Below are 17,586 nucleotides of genomic sequence, written 5' to 3'. Positions count from 1 at the left end.
TGTATCTGGAAAGCCTCGGGCGTTCGGTGTCTGTAGGTGACCACTGGTGTATATGCAGGGGTCCGGGTGCAGGCAGGACAGTGTGAAACGCATTACCCCCGCCAGCACCACGACCACCGCGAGCAGCAGCAGCTAACCCTAGCTGCTCCCAGGCCGAATTCAAGGCCCCCTCACCCCGCCCCTTGTTTTTCTGATGGAGGAGGAGCTTGGCGAGTTAATTTCAAACCGGAACTCCAGCTCAACTCATTTATTCGGAGGAAACTTCCCGAACCCACCAGGCTGGCGCAGAGACTGTGGCAGGGCGGCCAGACCCTCTCATTGGCGGCGGGGTTTGAGCCGGCCAGGTTTTCCTTCGCCAGGAACATCGCCGTTGCGGCTCCGCGGACGCCTGCAGCTTCCTACGTGCCCTGAGCGCTCTCAAAATTACCAGACCTGTCCATGCGAAGGCAGCCCGAGCTCCTATGGGCTACCGCGAGACCTTCAACCTGGCTTCCCGGCCGCAGCCTGGGATTGAGCGCCCTGGGAGTCTGGGTTTCCTGGGCTTGGAGGTCTCCATCCGCCCTTCCTCTGAGGCCAAATCTCTGCTCCTGGAGGGGCGAGGAATTGAGGCGAGAAGTCTGGGTAGATCTGGCTGCTGCAGCAGCTTCGTGGCCCAGCAGGAAAGCTGGCCTCATTCTCCGATTCCCTGCGGAGACGGAGCGAGAGACCGTCGCACCCGTGGATCCCCAAGGGAGCCTGCCAGCCCCATGCCGCAGGGAGGAGGTTCCTAGAAGGCGGTGGCGGTCCTCAGAGGGCTGACCTGCATCAGGCTAGTGCTCTCTCTGCTCCCGCTCCCTCCCAGGCACCTCGGCTGAGGGCCTGGCTAAGGGGGTGCCCTCCACCACAGGAAATTCCGCAGATCCAGCAGGACACCTGGTCGTTGAATACGGCCAAGGGTAGAGGACAAGGGTGGGGGAGGCTGGCATGTTCCTGGGGCCCTGGGTCCTAGTTACTGGGACCCACTAGTGGGAAGCCCTCCTGGGCTGTGCCTGTGGAGCTCTCCTGTCGGGGGATGGCAGGGCCATAAAGATCTGTCTTGCCCCGAACTTTCTCTCAGCTCACCCCCCGCCCCACCTCACCCCTGTCCGCCTTACTCCACCCTACTCCACTCCACCCTTTGCTCCTGAGAGGAGACCTAACATGGAAGACACACCCAGTCAAGGGCACCAGCGCTGGATGATGAGATCTGAGGGAAGGAGTTGGTCAGAGAGAGCTGAGGCCCTAGCTCAGTGCCCAGAGGTGATGGGGCCAAGAGCTTCCTTTGGGTCAGAAGCTGAGGGGGAGGCCTAGAAGGGAGCGCCTGCACATAAGGACCCCATTGCTCAAGCAGGCTTTGGGTTGTGGGGGTAGGAGGAGGAGGAAGGTGCTGGCCCCTATGTCAGGTGACAGCTGAGATGTGCCCTACCTCAGGGAAGGTCTGTCCCCTGTCCCTCTGTCTTTGACCCATTTGTGGTCCCTCCACTGATGGGAAAATGTGTGCCTGTCCTTCCACGATGGAGAGATCCTCAGGCCTTGCTCTGTAAGCGCCATCCTGGCACTGGCCCTGGACAGCCCCCACTGCCTGCCCTGAAGGATCACTGAATTGTGTGGCTGGACTCAGCCTGACCTGCTCACTCCCTCCTCCTCCATCCTAGGTTCCCAGAGACAATGTCATCTCTCCCACCACCTCACCCCCAGGTTCCTCAGAGGTAAAGTGCCCTTTACTGGGTTTCTAAGTCCCTGAGTCACCAGCTTCACCTGCTTCCTCCATGGACGGGGACTTTTCCTGCCCCTTTCCTGAGGCAGGTAAGCAAGGCAGAAGGGGTACCTTTGGTACTGGGAATCCAGACCCCAATGGCCCCCCTGCTCTGCTTTGTGTTACATGTCCCCTTACATATTTCTCAGCCTGTTCCATCCTTTCCCTTCAAAATGCCAGTTGGGCATACCCTGTCTCCCGCTGCCCGCACCCACAGGTCCACACGTGGCTATTTCCCCAACAATTACCCTAGAAAATAAGAAGCTCCTCCCACAGATGCACACAAACCATCAGCAGCACACATCATTATTACACTCACACCGTCACACAGTAGCTGAAGGATACTCTCGCCCTAGAGTATGTGCCCATTACAGAGGAACAGTTACAGAAACACATTCTTATCCTGTTACGGAAAACACACATTCACTTGCATTCTCACTGACATACGTCCTTACGCAGACAAATCCAGTTTGTAAAAATGACCGAGACTCCCTTCCTCTCTCCCAGCACCCTTACTGACATGTGTTTTGCTTGCAGTTATATCCCAATAGCCTAACACAGTACTATCCCAACAGTCTAACACTGATACATCATAGACACTTAATACATACTTGTTGGGTAAATTAACAAAATCAGTCCTCAAAGACATGCCCGGTATGTCTGCACAGCTACCCTCACTGTCATGCACTTTCACATGCAGCTTTCCCCTCATGGAGGCACAGTCCCACAAACAAAAAGTAATTAAGTTACACAAACACCCCTAAGCTAAAGGACAACCCCTGGCCCAGGGGTCTCTCCCAGAGCGGAGAGGGAGCCGGGTGGGATCCAAAGAGGCCTCCCCCTGTGGCTGAGCCCTCCCTTTTCTCTTCCCCCTGCCCCAGCCTCAGCCCCAGCTGCTCCCCTTTTAATTGGAGGTACTTCTTTATCCTGCAGGCAAGGGGAGGGGGCTGGGATGGCGCTGGGGTTGGGATGGTGTTACCAGGTGGCCTCAGGGCTCAAACTCACCTAGATGTGCACAGGATACTCCTGCAAGGCAAGAACCACAACTGCCAAGTTTGGTGTTGAGGAAGCAGCTTGTAATGAGTGGAGTCGGAAAAGCAGCATTTGAGCCGGTCTCTGTCCGTTTCCGGGTTTCCGTGAGTCAGTTTTCTCATCTGTAAAATGGTGATAACAAAAGCCACATCACAGGATTATTGGAAGATGAAATGAGATAATTCCTGTGACTGAAGGTGCCTAGGACATCACTTGTGCTTTGTGGGTCCTGCTTTCTTTCCCGCCCCACCTCTTTCCTAACAGGGCTACTCTGCAAAGCATGAAAAAGCGCTGTGGAAACACCTCCACCGAAGCTGCACTGACTATAAGCTCTGTGTGAGTCTCCTCCCCCATTTCAGAAAACTTCCCAACCTGCAGCACTGTGCTCAGGTAACACTGCTTCCGGGGAGGTGAAGGGCAGAGCCCAATGAATCCTCACCCTTTTGTCTCATCTTCCTAGGCAGAGATGGGACTGAGAGAGTAACCCTGGCCCCTCAGCAGCTATCCCAGCGGGAAACAAAGGCTGAGGTTAGAGTGGACTCAAAAACTCTAGCTGTGGGGAGGCCAGCACCTCAGAACTAGATTGGGATAAAAGTTGACTCATAAGCAAGAGAGGTGAGTGGGAAGGACTGCAAACATCAGGCAGGCGGGCAGCTGTGAGGGCAGGGGAAAGTTAGGACATCCCTGGGTTGTTGGGTTTTGATGAGAAGAGCACCCTGACAGTCTTAGTGGGCCACTAGGCGGCTGTGACCTCTGCCACCCTAGGCTGGGCCAGCAAGGGCGAGGTCTCCTCCCAGGTACTCTGGACAACTGGTGCCAGACCTGAGGAGGTGAGTGAGGCAGACGCCCAAAGGGTTGGAACAGGCAGGGTTGGAAATTCATAGGGTCTGGAAAGGTCCATCTGGAGGAAGAAGAAAGGAGGAAGAAAAGTGTGAGGAACACTCACGGGGTTTCCAGCATGAGCCAGAGAGTGGCAAAGAGAAGTTGTTCTGAGGGTTACCTAGAAAGACAGGGTTTTTTTTGTTTGTTTGTTTTTTGTGGTACACGGGCCTCTCACTGTTTTGGCCTCTCCCATTGCGGAGCACAGGCTCCGGACGCACAGGCTCAGCAGCCATGGCTCATGGGCCCAGCCGCTCCGTGGCCTGTGGGATCTTCCCGGACCAGGGTACGAACCCGTGTCCCCTGCATCAACAGGCGGACTCTCAACCACTGTGCCACCAGGGAAGCCCAAAAGACAGGGTTTTAATTGCAGCAGGCAGAACTGTGGTTAGACTCAAATATGACTTCTTGACTAACAGGAGCAAGGCAACTGGGACCCAGCATCAAAGGAAGCTGAAGCACCCCTCCCCATCATTTTCAGCCTTATACAGAGAAAATAGTTCAGATTTGGGGGTTCCCAAAAAGTCCTCTTCTGTCTGTGGGATTTCTGGAAAGTTTGTTCATCTCACCAAGTGTTAGTTTTTGTTTCCTTTTTTTAAAAAAAAAAAATAGACTTCCCTGGTGGTGCAGTGGTTAAGAATCCGCCTGCCAATTCAGGGGACACAGGTTTGAGCCCTGGTCTGGGAAGATCCCACGTGCCGCGAAGCAACTAAGCCCATGCACCACAGCTACTGAGCCTGCATGCCTAGAGCCCATGATCCGCAACAAGAGAAGCCGCCTCAATGAGAAACCCGCGCACCGCAGCGAAGAGTAGCCCCTGCTTGCTGCAACTAGAAAAAATCTGTGCACAGCAATGAAGACCCAATGCAGCCAATAAGTAAATAAATAAATTTATTTTAAAAAAGAACTTGAAAAAAATTTAAAAATTAAAATAAAAAATGAGATATAATTCATGTACCATAATATTCAGCCCTTTAAATCATACAATTCAGTGGTTTTTTAGTATATTTACAAAGTTGTGCAACCATCACCACTATCTAATTCTAGAATATTTACATAACTACAAAAAGATCTACAAACAGTAAATGCTGGAGAAGGTGTGGAGAAAAGGGAACCCTTTTGCACTGTTGGTGGGAATGTAAATTCATACAGCCACTATGGAGGTTCCTTAAAAAACTAAAGCTAGAACTACCATATGACCCAGCAATCCCACTACTGGGCATATGCCCTGAGAAAACCAGAATTCAAAAGGACACATGTACCCCAATATTCATTGCAGCACTATTTACAATAGCCAGGACATGGAAACAAGCTAAATGTCCAATGATAGATGAATAGATAAAGAAGATGTGGTACATATATACAATGGAATATTACTCAGCCATAAAAAGGGTCATTTGTAGAGATGTGGATGGACCTAGAGTCTGTCATACAGAGTGAAGTAAGCCAGAAAGAGAAAAACAAATATCATATATTAATGCATATACGTGGAATCCAGAAATATGGTACAGATGAACCTATTTGTAGGGAAGGAATAGAGACGTAGACATAGAGAACAGACATGTGGACGTAGGGGGAAGGGGAGGGTGGGACAAACTGGGAGATCAGGTTTGACATAAATACACTACCATGTGTAAAATAGATAGCTAGTGGGAACCTGCTGTATAGCACAGAGAGCTCAGCTTGGTGCTCTGTGACAAACTAGATGGGTGGGATGGGGGCGTGGGAGGGAGGTCCAAGAGGGAGAGGATATAGGTATACATATAGCTGATTCACTTCATTGTATAGGTATACATATAGCTGATTCACTTCATTGTTCTGGTGTACATTGTACACCAGAAACTAACACAACATTGTAAAGCAATTTTACGCCAATTAAAAAAAAGAGAGAGAAAGAACCTTTGTATGCTTTTGCAGCCAATTCCCACTCCGCCCACCCCACTCCCAGCTCCTGGCAACCACTAATCTACTTTCTGCTTCTACGCATTTACCTATTCTGGATGGTTCATATAAATGGAATCATACAACATGTGGCCTTTTTGTGCCTGGCTTCTTTCACTTAACATGATGTTTTCTAGGATTTTCTGTATTGTAGCAGGATTTACTTTTTATTCCTTTTTATGGTTGAATAACATTCCATTGTATGGATATACCACATTTTATTTATCCATTCATCAGATGATGGACATCTGAGTTGTTTCCACTTTTTGGCCATTATGAATAATACTGCTATGAACATTCATTCTGTTTTCTTAATTATTTAAAAATGAGGATGTTTCTATTAATTTCACAGGATTGTTGTGAGTCTTAAATGAGATCGGTGTGGTGCCTGGCACACAGTAGTTTCTCAGTAAAACATTTATGTTTATCTCTGCTTTAGTTCCCTCAAGATAAGAGGCAAGAAAGAGACTCATTCAGGCTCAAACAACTTCCAAAAAATGTTCTGGAACGTCCTGTGTAGAAGTATAGTACCCTCCTGTTTGGGTGGATGGAGAGGAGAGAACTGGCAAGGGAGTAGAGTTCTCGCTCATGTTTCTGCTTAGTGTTTACAAACAACCACCAACTTCATATCTGGCTTTGTCGTGAGTGGGCCTTTGTCCACCTGCCTGGAGCCCAGGCAAGGGTTTTCCCATAGAGGTGTGCCTCCAACCAGCAGCCAGGCTTCCAGGCCAACCCATAAAAGCAAGTTGAATCCAGCTCCTCCATCTTGATCAAGTCACTTAGCCTCGTTGAAATGTGGTTTCCTTGAATCCAGAAAACAGGAATAATACTCATCTTGAAGAGTTGGTGTAGTAGAGTTTATAGTGTTTTCCGTAACACTTACCACCATCTGGCTTATTGTATTTGCTTCTTTGTTTCTTGTATTCCATTTTGTGGAATGTAAACTCCATGAGGACAGGAACTTTGTTTTGTTCACCGCTGTTTTCCCAGTGCCAAGAACAGTGACTGACACACAGTAGGCACTCAATAAAATATTTGTTGAATAAGGAGGTTCTTTCATTCATTATTTACCCAAGATGAGGATATTTTGTGGGTTGTATTCCACAGGGGGGAACAGAGACGAATAAGCCATTCCCTGCCTCCAAGGAGATCTCTTCAGGTTAAAGTAACAGACATGGCCAAAGCAAATAGATTGCAATGAGATGTGTTAAGTAGAATGTGAGCCTCCACATGCTAGCATCTTGTCTGATAGAGACAGTCCCTCCCTGAAGGCCTGTTGAATCTGAAATAAACCAGAAATAGATCCCAAGTGATCCAACTTGTGCCCTTACCAGGGCTTGGCTCCTGGGAGGGAGCAGATCTTTCTCTAGTAGAGAGGAGAAGAGGGGAAGCAGAAAAAGGGAGTTTCCTTCTTCTCTCCTGGGCTCTAAGCCAGTCAGCCACAGGCAAAACTTTGAAAAGGCTTAAATTTGTCCTAGATGTACTTCCCTGATCTTGGTCCCACCATACCCAGCCCTCACTGTTTTAAGCCCCTAGGCCTCCCTTCCAAGATTCCAAAAGTAAGAAAATAACTCCTTCCCCTCACTATAATACAAAGGTTTCTTGCTTGGAATAGCCAGCCCTGGGCTAGTTGCTAGATGAAAGCAATCTGATTGAATTCATTCACATACTGTGAGAACTGCTTCTTGAGGCTTCTGTCTATTTAAAAGGAAAGGGGGTGTCTTGATGCCTGGACACCCCAACAGCAGGCCCCAAGCCAACTCCCTTGACTTGTGCCTGTCTTTCAGGAAGTCTTCCCTCCCTCAGTTTCTCTAAACTGGCAGAGCTGGGGCTGTTGCTGACTTTTTCAACAACATATAGCCAGTTGTTCATAGGCCTGTGTTTTAAAAGACAAGCCTGAACTCACCTTCCTGCCTCAGGGGCCTGGGCTCCATACCCGGGGAGTAGACAGTCTTCTACTTTCTAACAAGCCGGACTGCAAGTTTGGAGTAAACCCTCTGGTTGACAGACAGGTGCTTCCCAGCTGAGCCCTTGAGGTGATTCTCCAGTAGCGCTGGGATGCCCCTTCCCCAGAGGCCTGGTGGGCTGGCCCCTTTGGCCCAATTCTAAGCAAGCGGGCGGCTCCTGCCAGGCTGGGAAGAGGACTCTGACCTCCACCTCCTTGGGGCCATCTGTCTGTCGGTCTCTGGGAATGCCGGCCTCCTATTCTTTTTCTTTCTCCTCTTAAGCCTCTGGTTGGCCTCTTCTCTCTCTTCTTGAACTACTTCTCTGAGCCTCTGTCTCAGTCCCTCCGTCTCGGGCTCCTACATCTGTCTCGGCTCCAGGCCTCCCTCTCCCGTTCTCCGCCCCTCCCCCGCGCTGTCATTCACCCCGCTCCTCTCCGCGCACAGCCAATGGAGAGACCCGGCCGAAACGGCGAGGCTCACTCGCACCGTGGTTTTTCGCCCGGTGATTGATGTCCCAGAGTCAACAGCTAGCGAGCAGCCGGAGAGGGGAAGGAGCAGCCGGAGAGGGGAAGAATACGGCGCCCCCTCTCTCCTTCCCCTCCCCCCTACTTTAGCCCCTCTGCGCACTTAGCCTCCAAGTCTCAGCGCAGCCAGGAGCCGCCGCCGCCTCAGTGCCTCCGCGCCTCAGCGCCGCTGCGCGCTGCCCCCGAGCCAAGCACAGCGAGTGCCACCGCCCAGCCCCCACGCCCACCGCAGGGCCGGGGTCGGGGGCTAGCATGGAGCACCTGGGTCCGCACCATCTCCACCCGGGCCACGCGGAGCCCATCAGCTTTGGCATCGACCAGATCCTCAACAGCCCGGACCAGGGCAGCTGCATGGGGCCCTCCTCTCGCCTCCAGGACGGAGAATACGGCCTTGGCTGTTTGGTTGGAGGCGCTTACCCTTACGGCGGCGGGGGCCCCGCGGCCGGGGCGGGGGCCGGGGGCGCGGGGGCCTATGGCGCTGGAGGCCCGAGCGGCCCCGGTGGCCCGGCGGGCGGCGGCGGCGGCGGCGCCTGCAGCATGGGCCCGCTGGCCGGCTCCTACAACGTGAACATGGCCTTGGCGGGCGGCCCCGGTCCCGCCGGCGGCGGCGGCGGCGGCGGGGCGGGGGCGCTGAGCGCTGCGGGGGTGATACGAGTGCCCGCGCACAGGCCGCTAGCTGGAGCGGTGGCCCACCCTCAACCTCTGGCTACCGGTTTGCCCACCGTGCCCTCCGTGCCTGCCGTGCCGGGCGTCAACAACCTCACCGGCCTCACCTTTCCCTGGATGGAGAGTAACCGCAGATACACAAAGGACAGGTTCACAGGTGAGTCCGGCCCGCGCGCGCCCCGCCTGGCCGCGGTCCCGGCTCTCCTCTACCCCCTCACTCCTGCCCCGTGGCTCCCCGCAGCCCGCTCTGTGCGCCAGGTCTCCCAGCTCCTCTTGGTGCCTCCCCCAAGTTCAGCCGCCCGCCACCTCTCTAAGCTCGCGGAATCGACTTGCTGGAAGAGTTCTCCCAGCCTGGGCCCCTCTCCGTCTCTCCCACAGGACCCCTGCTCTGAGAAGCTCTCCCTGATCCCCTCTCGGAGTCCCTGGGCCCGGTCAGGCGGAGGGAAGGGGAATGTAGCTTCGGGGCTACTACCTTCCGCCGGCATTTGGGGCTCGGGTATCTCGGAGAAAGGGGCGCGATGTGAACAAACTGTTTCTTGCGTCCCGGCAGACGTTCTCTGGCCGAGGCGGCGAGCCCCAGAATCAGACGCAAGGAAAACAGGTACACACACACACACACACACACACACACACACTTCACGCTCCGTGGTCCAGTGCCCGTCTCGCTGCCGAACCCGGTAGAGGCTCCGAGCCGGAGTAAAGCAACAGAGCTGGCGGGCCCTTCTTCCCGGACTGCAGGCTCCGTCCGGGTCAGTGGCAGCGCGAGGCTGAGCCGCCCGCTTCATTTTCGTTCTGTCCCGGCTCGGCGTCCTCCCCTCTGGGCCCAGCCTTGTTTCCTCCGGCGTTAATAATGCACCGGCCAGGCCCGTGATCGATCGGCAGCCGAAAGAACTCCTGGGACGATTACGCACTCGGCGGCTTCCGCCTGCCGCCCTCTCAGCTGCCTGCTCCGCGCCTTCCCCCGCTTGCTTCGGCTCCCTCCGTTCCCTCTTCCGCTCACGGCACTCGGCTCTCGATCCTGCGCGGGTCCCTTTCCCCGGCCTCACTTCCCGCCGCCCTTAGCGTTCCCTGGATCCGAGACTACAATCCTCCCGCCGGACCAAGCCCGCTGGGAGGCAGCCACGAGTTGAGCCTGAGTTCCTGGCCGGGCCTTAGACAGAGGAAGCAGGAGGCATAGGCGGCTGCCGACCGACCACGACGTGGGGCTCCCATGGGGCTCGGGCTCCAGGGCCCAATGGTGGAAGGGGAATAAGCAGTTAAGAGCTAGACCCTGGGCTAAGCCCCTGTTCCAGCTTTGGAACCTTGGCCCAGACCCTGGGTTTGTGGCAAAGTGGGGTGGAGGGAGGTAGAAGAGCCATTCCGCTCTGGGCCTCCAGAAGGGGCCCCAGTGCCCCAACCCAAGTCCTCTCAGGCCTGGGGAGGCAGGGCCTAGTGCCCCATCCCACTCCCCCCACCCAGGCCAAGCTGGTCTTAAAAGACTCTGATGGAACACCCTCCCCACCCCCAAGCCTGGAACCCACTGGGCCTGGGTCTCTGGCGAAAAGGTACTCCACGTAGCCTACCTAGGGGAGCCACAGCCTGCCGTAATCTTGCTTTAGGCCTAATGAAGGTTCTGAGGGAGTATATGGCTGTCACCTTATGCATCTGCCTTTGTGCCTGTGCTTGTCTGGGTGTCAGCTTGTCTGGGTGTATAGATCTATAATTTGCCCCTGTTGTATGTGATGTGTCTGTGTATGTTGCTGTGTGATGGAGGTCTCAAGTCAGGACCCAGCATTCAGGGCCTTGACCAAGGATAGCCTCTTACCGTTGGGCAGCTTCTCTGAGGCTGGAGACCTGAGGCTATGGGGGGAACTGCGACCTTTAGCTCGCCTCAGACGTGCCCCTCAAGGAGACTGCGGGTGTGTGTGATGGACACGTGGGAGGTCAGGGCTAGGGAGGTCTCCGTGGTGGCAGCAGCGGCGTCGGCCTGGCGGGCGGGCGGGGGCCATTTCACGCCGCGGGCTTGGAGCTGAGGGCTGACGGGAGGACCACAGCTCTTCTCCTGGGGTCTAGCCGCTGCGCTCGCTGACTCGCGGGGTGTCGGGCCTGGGACGCCTCCTGACGCTCTGCCGCTTGCCTCTGCCGTCTGTCTGTCTCCCGCTCCAGTGGCCCTCTCACCCTTCACTGTAACACGCCGTATAGGTCACCCCTATCAGAATCGGACGCCCCCCAAGAAGAAGAAGCCGCGCACGTCCTTCACGCGCCTGCAGATCTGCGAGCTAGAGAAGCGCTTCCACCGCCAGAAGTACCTGGCCTCGGCCGAGCGCGCCGCCCTGGCCAAGGCGCTCAAAATGACCGACGCGCAAGTCAAAACCTGGTTCCAGAACCGGCGGACAAAGTGGAGGTAAGCGCGCTGGGCGGGCGCGGCCGTGGGTGGCGCAGTCTCCGGCTCCGGGCCTCTCTGGGGGCGTTCATACTCCCATGCTCGCCACTTTCCTATGGCTCTGGTTCGGAGGAGAGCGCTGCTCTGCTAGGCTCGCGGGGAGCGGAAAGCCACCGTGGCCGATGACTGGACGGGGCCGAGAGCCCCAGCTGTTTTTCTTTAAGGCTTTCTGGCCCGGGGGCGCACACTCAGTGAGGGTGTAAACGCGGCTGGTCTCCGCCGCTGCTTGGGGAAACGTCCGGGTTTGAGCGCAGTCTACGCAGTCCAGGCTTCCGAGATCAGTGCGTCCTGAGGGACTTTTTGTTTGCGCAAACTTACGTGTACAGAGATGCCTCGTCTATCCCGGAGACCGGAGGCAGGATGGCAGGCGCCCTGTTTCTGCGCCCCAGCCGGGGCTCCCGCTAGAGCGTCTGGGACCCCATACCGTGGGCCTGGGCCCTACTGACTCACTCCTCCCCAGACGCCTCGCCTGGGCGCAGCGGTTCCCCTACCGGGGAAGGGGGAAATCAATCTGCGCCGGCTGCGGCGGGGTTTTCGAGGGTCCTACTGAAAGGGGGATCAATCAGGAGCAGATGGGTGTATGTGTGTGAGTGAGAGAGAGAAACATTTTCTCTTCTCACGTCACACACCCACAACTACACTCATTTTTCCCCCCACACAGGCGTTTTCTCCGATTGCACCCTCTTGCACCCCTGCACCCTCCCGCACATCTGGCCCGCATACTCGGTTCCACACGTGCCGGGAGTTTCTTGCTAGCTCAGGCCTCAGTGGGGAGAGCAAGAGAGTCTGGGCGAAGTCCCCGGCGCCTGGCCGGGAGGGCCTGGGTCCGGAGGAAGGAATTGAAGTTTCTTTTTCTGAATGAAGGCTAGGAATCTGCCGCCGTGGCCACAAAGGAAGCCACTGCCCCGCGAGTCTGCTGCTCCCCCCACATTCCTGCTGCTGGGGAAGGGGTGGGAGACGTTGCTCCAGACCTCTGGAAAGCTAAGGAGGGAGCAAGGGCTGGGGGGGGAGGGGGGTGGACGTACTTGCGTTCCCAAGGCCCACCGGGGCTGCAGCATAGGGGAGGGGAGGGGTCAGGCAAGCCCTTGGGGTCAGGACACAGAGAAAAATAGAGAATAGCAGACAGAGAGAAACTGATACACAAGGGGGGGTGGCGGCAAAGACAAACACCCCACCCAGGGAGAAAAGGAAAAAACAGTCAGCCTGAAGAAGTCTTATGTACAATAAAGGAAAGCCATAGTTGACTAAAACCTTCATTTTCGTTTCAAACAAATTCCCTGAAATTCTGAGAGAAGGAAGAGGGTGGGGTGAGAGAAAACAAGAGGAAAAAAAGACACAAAGTCTAAAGGAAGAGACATAGTTTGAAATGCGGGGAAGAAGGGGAAGACGAGAGACAGAAAGACACAGAGAGAAAAGGCTAGAAGGGGCGGCGAGGAGGCCGGCGTCCGCCGCTGAGAGAGGCCCTCGCCGGCTTCGCGCGGCTTCATCGATCGCCTACAAATTGCTTCTGGAGGCCCCGGGGACTCCCATTAGGTCTGTCCACCTTAGAGACAGACGTTTGATCTCAGTTGACGGGGTGGAGGGAAGGCATTAAATGGAATAAGTGAGTCATCGCCTCCCTGGACCGCCTTGGAGGAAGCCGGCTGGTCCGGCGGGAATCCCAGCAGGGCACAGGGCTTGGTGCAGGAGGTCAGAAGACTGGGAGAGGTTCGCAGAGGGAAGGGGGAGAAGAGAGGTCTGTCAGGGCAGCTCATATCCACTGGCCCTTGCCTCTGCCCTGGACTGGTGAGGAGGGTGAGGCCCCTCAGACTTGGGAAGGCTCCTGGTCTTCCTGGGGTCTGGGGAGAGGCGAAATGCCATCCTAGCCCTGGCTGCGCCTTCCAGGCTGGTGAGGGTGTGGGCCCTGCCTGGAGCCGGGGAGCCCCAGCTGCTTGGGCCTAGCGGATTTCCCCACAGCTCCCCCAGGATACCCCCCAATCTACTTTTGGGGCTTCCAGTCTTTGTGGAGTCAGGACCCTCAAGATAAGGGAATGCATTCAAGGGGCCCAAGTGGAAATTGGGGGCCGCGAAGGGGAGCAGTGCCCGCTCGTTCAGGCTGTCTCCTGGGAGCGCGCCCGAAGCGTCGGTAACGGCTTGTCCCCGGTGCAGGCGGCAGACCGCGGAGGAGCGTGAGGCCGAGAGGCAGCAGGCGAACCGCATCCTCCTGCAGCTGCAGCAAGAGGCCTTCCAGAAGAGCCTGGCGCAGCCGCTGCCCGCCGACCCGCTCTGCGTGCACAACTCCTCGCTCTTCGCCCTGCAGAACCTGCAGCCGTGGTCTGACGACTCGACCAAGATCACCAGCGTCACGTCCGTGGCGTCGGCCTGTGAGTGAGCCTGCCTGCTCCGCCCCGTGAGACCCGGGCCCAGCCAAGGGTCGCGAGGCCTGAGAGCCGCGACTCTCGCCGCCCTCCTGCCGAAGACTGCACGCAGCAGGGGAACGCCGTGCCCCTCCCTCCGCACCGGCCCGCGCTCTCGTGCCGACGCTGTTCTCTTTTTGGTGGAAAAGAAGAGAAGACCGCGCAAGAAAGGGACGCGCGGCCGCCTCCCAGATGCCTATGCGGTCTGGCGCCTGCTGGAACTGTTCGGAGTCCTCCGTTTGCGTCTCTTTTATTTTATTCTGATTTTTAACGTGGGACTGAGAGAGGCAGGAAAGGTGGAGGAAGAAGAGCTTCTGGGAACCCCAGAGGACAGCATGAGCTGTCATTTGAACTTGCCCTGGGGAGAGCACTCTGTTTTCCACTCCGCATCATACACGGACACCCACAGGCCCTCACAGAGGTGATTTCACTGTCCCTCCTGGTGTCACCCCACAGTCACACACAGGGGACCTATGGCAGAGTGTTATGCACACACAGGGCCATAGCCTTCACACCCTTGACCCTTACTATCAGGGGTGACCCAGATTCATTCTGAACAGCATGGCGCTTCTCACAAACACAAGGTCACGGTCACAGTGTGACACATCGTCACACACACAGCAGCCACAACAGTGTCACTTGGCCTGCCAGACCCCCATCACATAGCCTAGCCACACCCAGGTACGCACAGACAGGTTTCCACACAAACTCAGCCTATTTCTCCAGATCCTGTTCGTAGGGGGCGTTTAAGTTATGCACTTATAAGGTGTTCTCTGTGTAACCTTTTTATAAAGTGCTTGTGTAATTTATGTGAAAAAATAATAAAACCCTCCGGATCCGGAGTCAAGGCTGCCTGCTCCTTGCTGAGCCCAGCACGTTCCAGCTACTTGGGTTTGGTGTGAGCTGGTACAGCCAGGGCAGCCCCTGGTACCTAAATTTGAGGGACATCTGGGGACCAGGACGTACAGGCTCTGGAGAGAGGAAAGAAGGAGGGGAAGAAATGGAGAGAAGGCAGTGCTGAGGAAAGTTGGGAGAGCCAGTGCTAGAGATTTGTCTTTGGGTGTGAGAGTTATGCGTGTGCATTGTGTGTTTGTGATGGGTGTGGGCAATCAGGATTTCACTGATAATGAATGTTTGTAAGTGTTCGATTGTGTAATTTTGTTTGCAGTTGTGTGTGCTTATTCTGCTTAAGTTGCAAATCGAAACTACCATTATACATACGAACTTGTGGTGGTGTCTGTGTGACCATGTATGAATGTGGCTTTTTGGATAGCTGTGTAATCACCAGCGTCTGTGATTGTGAACGAATCATGTGGTAATGTTTGTGAAAGTACATATTAGTTTCTCATTGTGAATCTATTCTTGTGTTAAATGTGTGAATGTTTGTGATTGTGTATCATCTATAATTGTATGAATGCAATCATGTGTGAGATGTGTTTTACTGTATATATTTGTGTGAGACCGTATATAATTGGGGGAGTGAATTAATGGGGAGTGTGGATCATTGTGGGTGACTGTCCCTGCAGGTGAGTGTGTGTGGTGTTGTGTGAGTGGGTGTAATTGTGCACTGCTAGTGTACATGGTGGTGGGGGTCTAAGGTGGGGTGTGCAGATACATTGTGGGGGTATCAGCATCGGCTTGGAGTTTGGGGGTTCCAGGCTGTTACCCAGCAAGCTGCAGAGACTGGGGCATGCTGTCAGTAATCAGGTCAGGATCCTCTGTGGTGCTCAAAACAAGATTTCCCAGCTTCCAGCACTAGGCTGGCTTAGGAGGGAATCTGAAAAACAGACTTCCCAGGGACCTTCAGGGAGGCCCCAGACCACTTTAGCAGGGACAGCAGCCACAGTACACAGCCCTCCCCATAACATTTAGTCCCCTGCCTACTAGACCAATCTCAGGATGCACAAAACTGACTTGAGCCTGCTTTTCTGGAAGAGGCTAGGTGGTGAAGACTTTGGGGAACATGCCATCCTTGTAGAGTAGGGTGGGGGCATAGGGGGCTGTTTCTTTGGGATGGGAGAGTGAGAGAACTTTGTGGCTAAAACTAGAAGAGAGTGGGGTGTGGGGCTTGTTCGTGTATGCAGAGCTGTGTGCACCCACACTGGGGTTGAGTGGAGGAGAGTTATGGAAACCATTAGAGCCCTCATCCTCCCCAGACTGCCATCCTGGATCTGCCATATGATATGGGGACAAACAGCAACCTCCAACCCAAGGAGGTCCAAGGGGAAATTTGGCTGAGTGGGCAAAGGGCAGTGTTTGTCCACCTCTCATCTGTGGCCCCCTTGGAGTAGGATCTGGGCAGAAGAGGATTCTGGGTCCAAAGGACTTCCGGGGTGGAGGGGCTACCCCACCCCCAGGCCCACCCGGTGACCAGGCCAGGCCCTGACGGCGTGTTGGTCGTGGGGAGAAAGTTCTGGCCTCAACGACAAGTCTGCAGTGTGTCTCCCGCCGGCACTGGCTGCCGCATCCAGTACCGGGCCAAGCGAAATCCGGAAATGGCTTTCTGGAACCGCAGAATTCGGCTCCTTCTGCCTGGGCAGGTCTGGCTGTTCTTCCCCTCCCGCCGCCAGGACTGGAGCTGCCCAGCCCGAACCTTCGTTCGGTGAGGTATCTCTCCTTCATCTGCGTCTTTAAGAGGCACCTTCAGTGCCTACCCGTCGCAGTATTCCAGAGTTGCCGACCCCAGAGGAGTCTGGGGTCTTCGTCCCACCTCCCAATCCCTGGGACCCCTCAAGAGGCTGGGCGTCCGAAGGCTCCTGGATATTTTCTGGCCGCAGACTGTCCAGCTGAGGAGCTGAGGCAGGAATGGGGAGTGGCTGCCCGGCCCAAACTCAATCCCCAAATCGGCCCCGAAGCCCGACTCTTCACCACCACCCCTTCGCCCCTCCTCTTGCAAGACAAACGCAACCAAAACTAGGCAGAACACACTTCCTACCTGCCCCGATCTTCACAAACAGCTGGGGTCACACTCAAAACGGCGCGGGCCTAGGCCCCTCAGCCCCGCTGCTCTCGGACCCTGTCCAGCTTGTCGGGGACTCGCGGGGGATGGGGCTTCCGCACGCCAGGATCCCGGGCGCCCATCGCGGGAGGCCACCCGACTCCCCGTCCCCACTCGCGGCTCCCGCGCGCCTGCTCCCGGCACTCGCTGGCGTCCCGGTTCGCACACTCTCCCGGGGCCCCTCCCAAGCGCCCAGGCCCCGGGGCGAGGCGTCGCAGGGGGTGGGGGCAGACTCTCCGGGGCGCTGGGGCCCTCGGCGCTGAGGGATGGCGCGCAACTCCCCTCTCTCCGCCGGAAATTCGTTGGGGTGGAATCTCGCCGAATCCCGCGTCGGCCGAGGGCCGCGGCTAGGACAGGGCTGGAGGGCGGCGGGGCCCGCACACCCTGTCCCGAGGAGACGCAGGCTGGAAGGGAGCGGGCTGCCAGGGCCAACTACCCGCAGCAGAAAGCTCACAACTCCGGGTCTGCCACCGCCCCTGCCGGAAATGGTCGGTCTCTGTTCAAAAATAGAAGAGGAACAAATTATCCGAATAATGGTGTGTAGGGGTGCGGAAAGAAAAGAGGAATTAACGAACCTGCCTTTCTGCCCACTTCCTTCCTTGGCTTGAGTGAGATGATTGCACTGACCAAATTCCCCGGTGAGTGAGGCCCCCATCACCCGCTCAGACCTGGCGCAGCCCAGAGCGGTGGCTGACAGAGTGGTGGCCTTCGGGGGGCCCAGAAACCCATGCAGGGCTGGGGTCCTAGCAGTCCCCGTACTGTGCCGCGTGGCACACAGAGAATCTGGCTCAACCTGTTAACTATAATAGCGGCTTTGCGTGGCGGGATCTGTGCCTGGGGCTGTGTGGGCACGGCCTGAGCACTGCCTAGTAAAGCCCCCACTGTGGTGGCAAGTGTGGGGTTTGCCCTGGGCCCAGGACTCAGATAGGCATCCTGTGTGTGGCGTGACTGACTTGCAGATGGGCAGGTCGGTTCCAGGTGTATGAGACAATTAATCAGGGACCTCCA

The 17,586-nt window shown here is 55.9% G+C and overlaps 1 protein-coding gene and 1 long non-coding RNA gene across 4 annotated transcripts; one reads left to right on the top strand and one right to left on the bottom strand.

Annotated features, from left to right (window-relative positions):
* Positions 1-239: 239 nt before the first annotated feature.
* Positions 240-16,986, bottom strand: LOC141276742 (uncharacterized). The gene is made up of 3 exons (XR_012326731.1): positions 16,516-16,986; positions 2,780-2,928; positions 240-685 (listed from the first exon to the last, which is right to left on the bottom strand). It is a non-coding gene; the product is annotated as an uncharacterized lncRNA (long non-coding RNA).
* Positions 7,983-14,451, top strand: TLX1 (T cell leukemia homeobox 1). 3 transcript variants are annotated; one of them, XM_033842143.2, is made up of 4 exons: positions 7,983-8,919; positions 9,313-9,363; positions 10,944-11,145; positions 13,333-14,451. In XM_033842143.2, exons 1-4 carry the CDS (start codon positions 8,349-8,351, stop codon positions 13,553-13,555), a joined length of 1,047 nt encoding a protein of 348 aa, XP_033698034.1. In that variant the 5' UTR covers positions 7,983-8,348; the 3' UTR covers positions 13,556-14,451. The 3 variants fall into 3 exon arrangements, with proteins under 3 accessions (XP_033698034.1, XP_033698035.1, XP_019795486.1); XM_033842144.2 differs by lacking the exon at positions 9,313-9,363 and having other exon boundaries at positions 7,984-8,919; positions 10,908-11,145; XM_019939927.3 differs by lacking the exon at positions 9,313-9,363 and having other exon boundaries at positions 7,986-8,919.
* Positions 16,987-17,586: the final 600 nt, after the last annotated feature.

This window comes from Tursiops truncatus, chromosome 16 (genome assembly GCF_011762595.2).
Source record: "Tursiops truncatus isolate mTurTru1 chromosome 16, mTurTru1.mat.Y, whole genome shotgun sequence".
NCBI classification, from domain to species: Eukaryota; Metazoa; Chordata; class Mammalia; order Artiodactyla; family Delphinidae; genus Tursiops; species Tursiops truncatus.
This window is presented reverse-complemented; position numbering and strand designations above follow the sequence as displayed.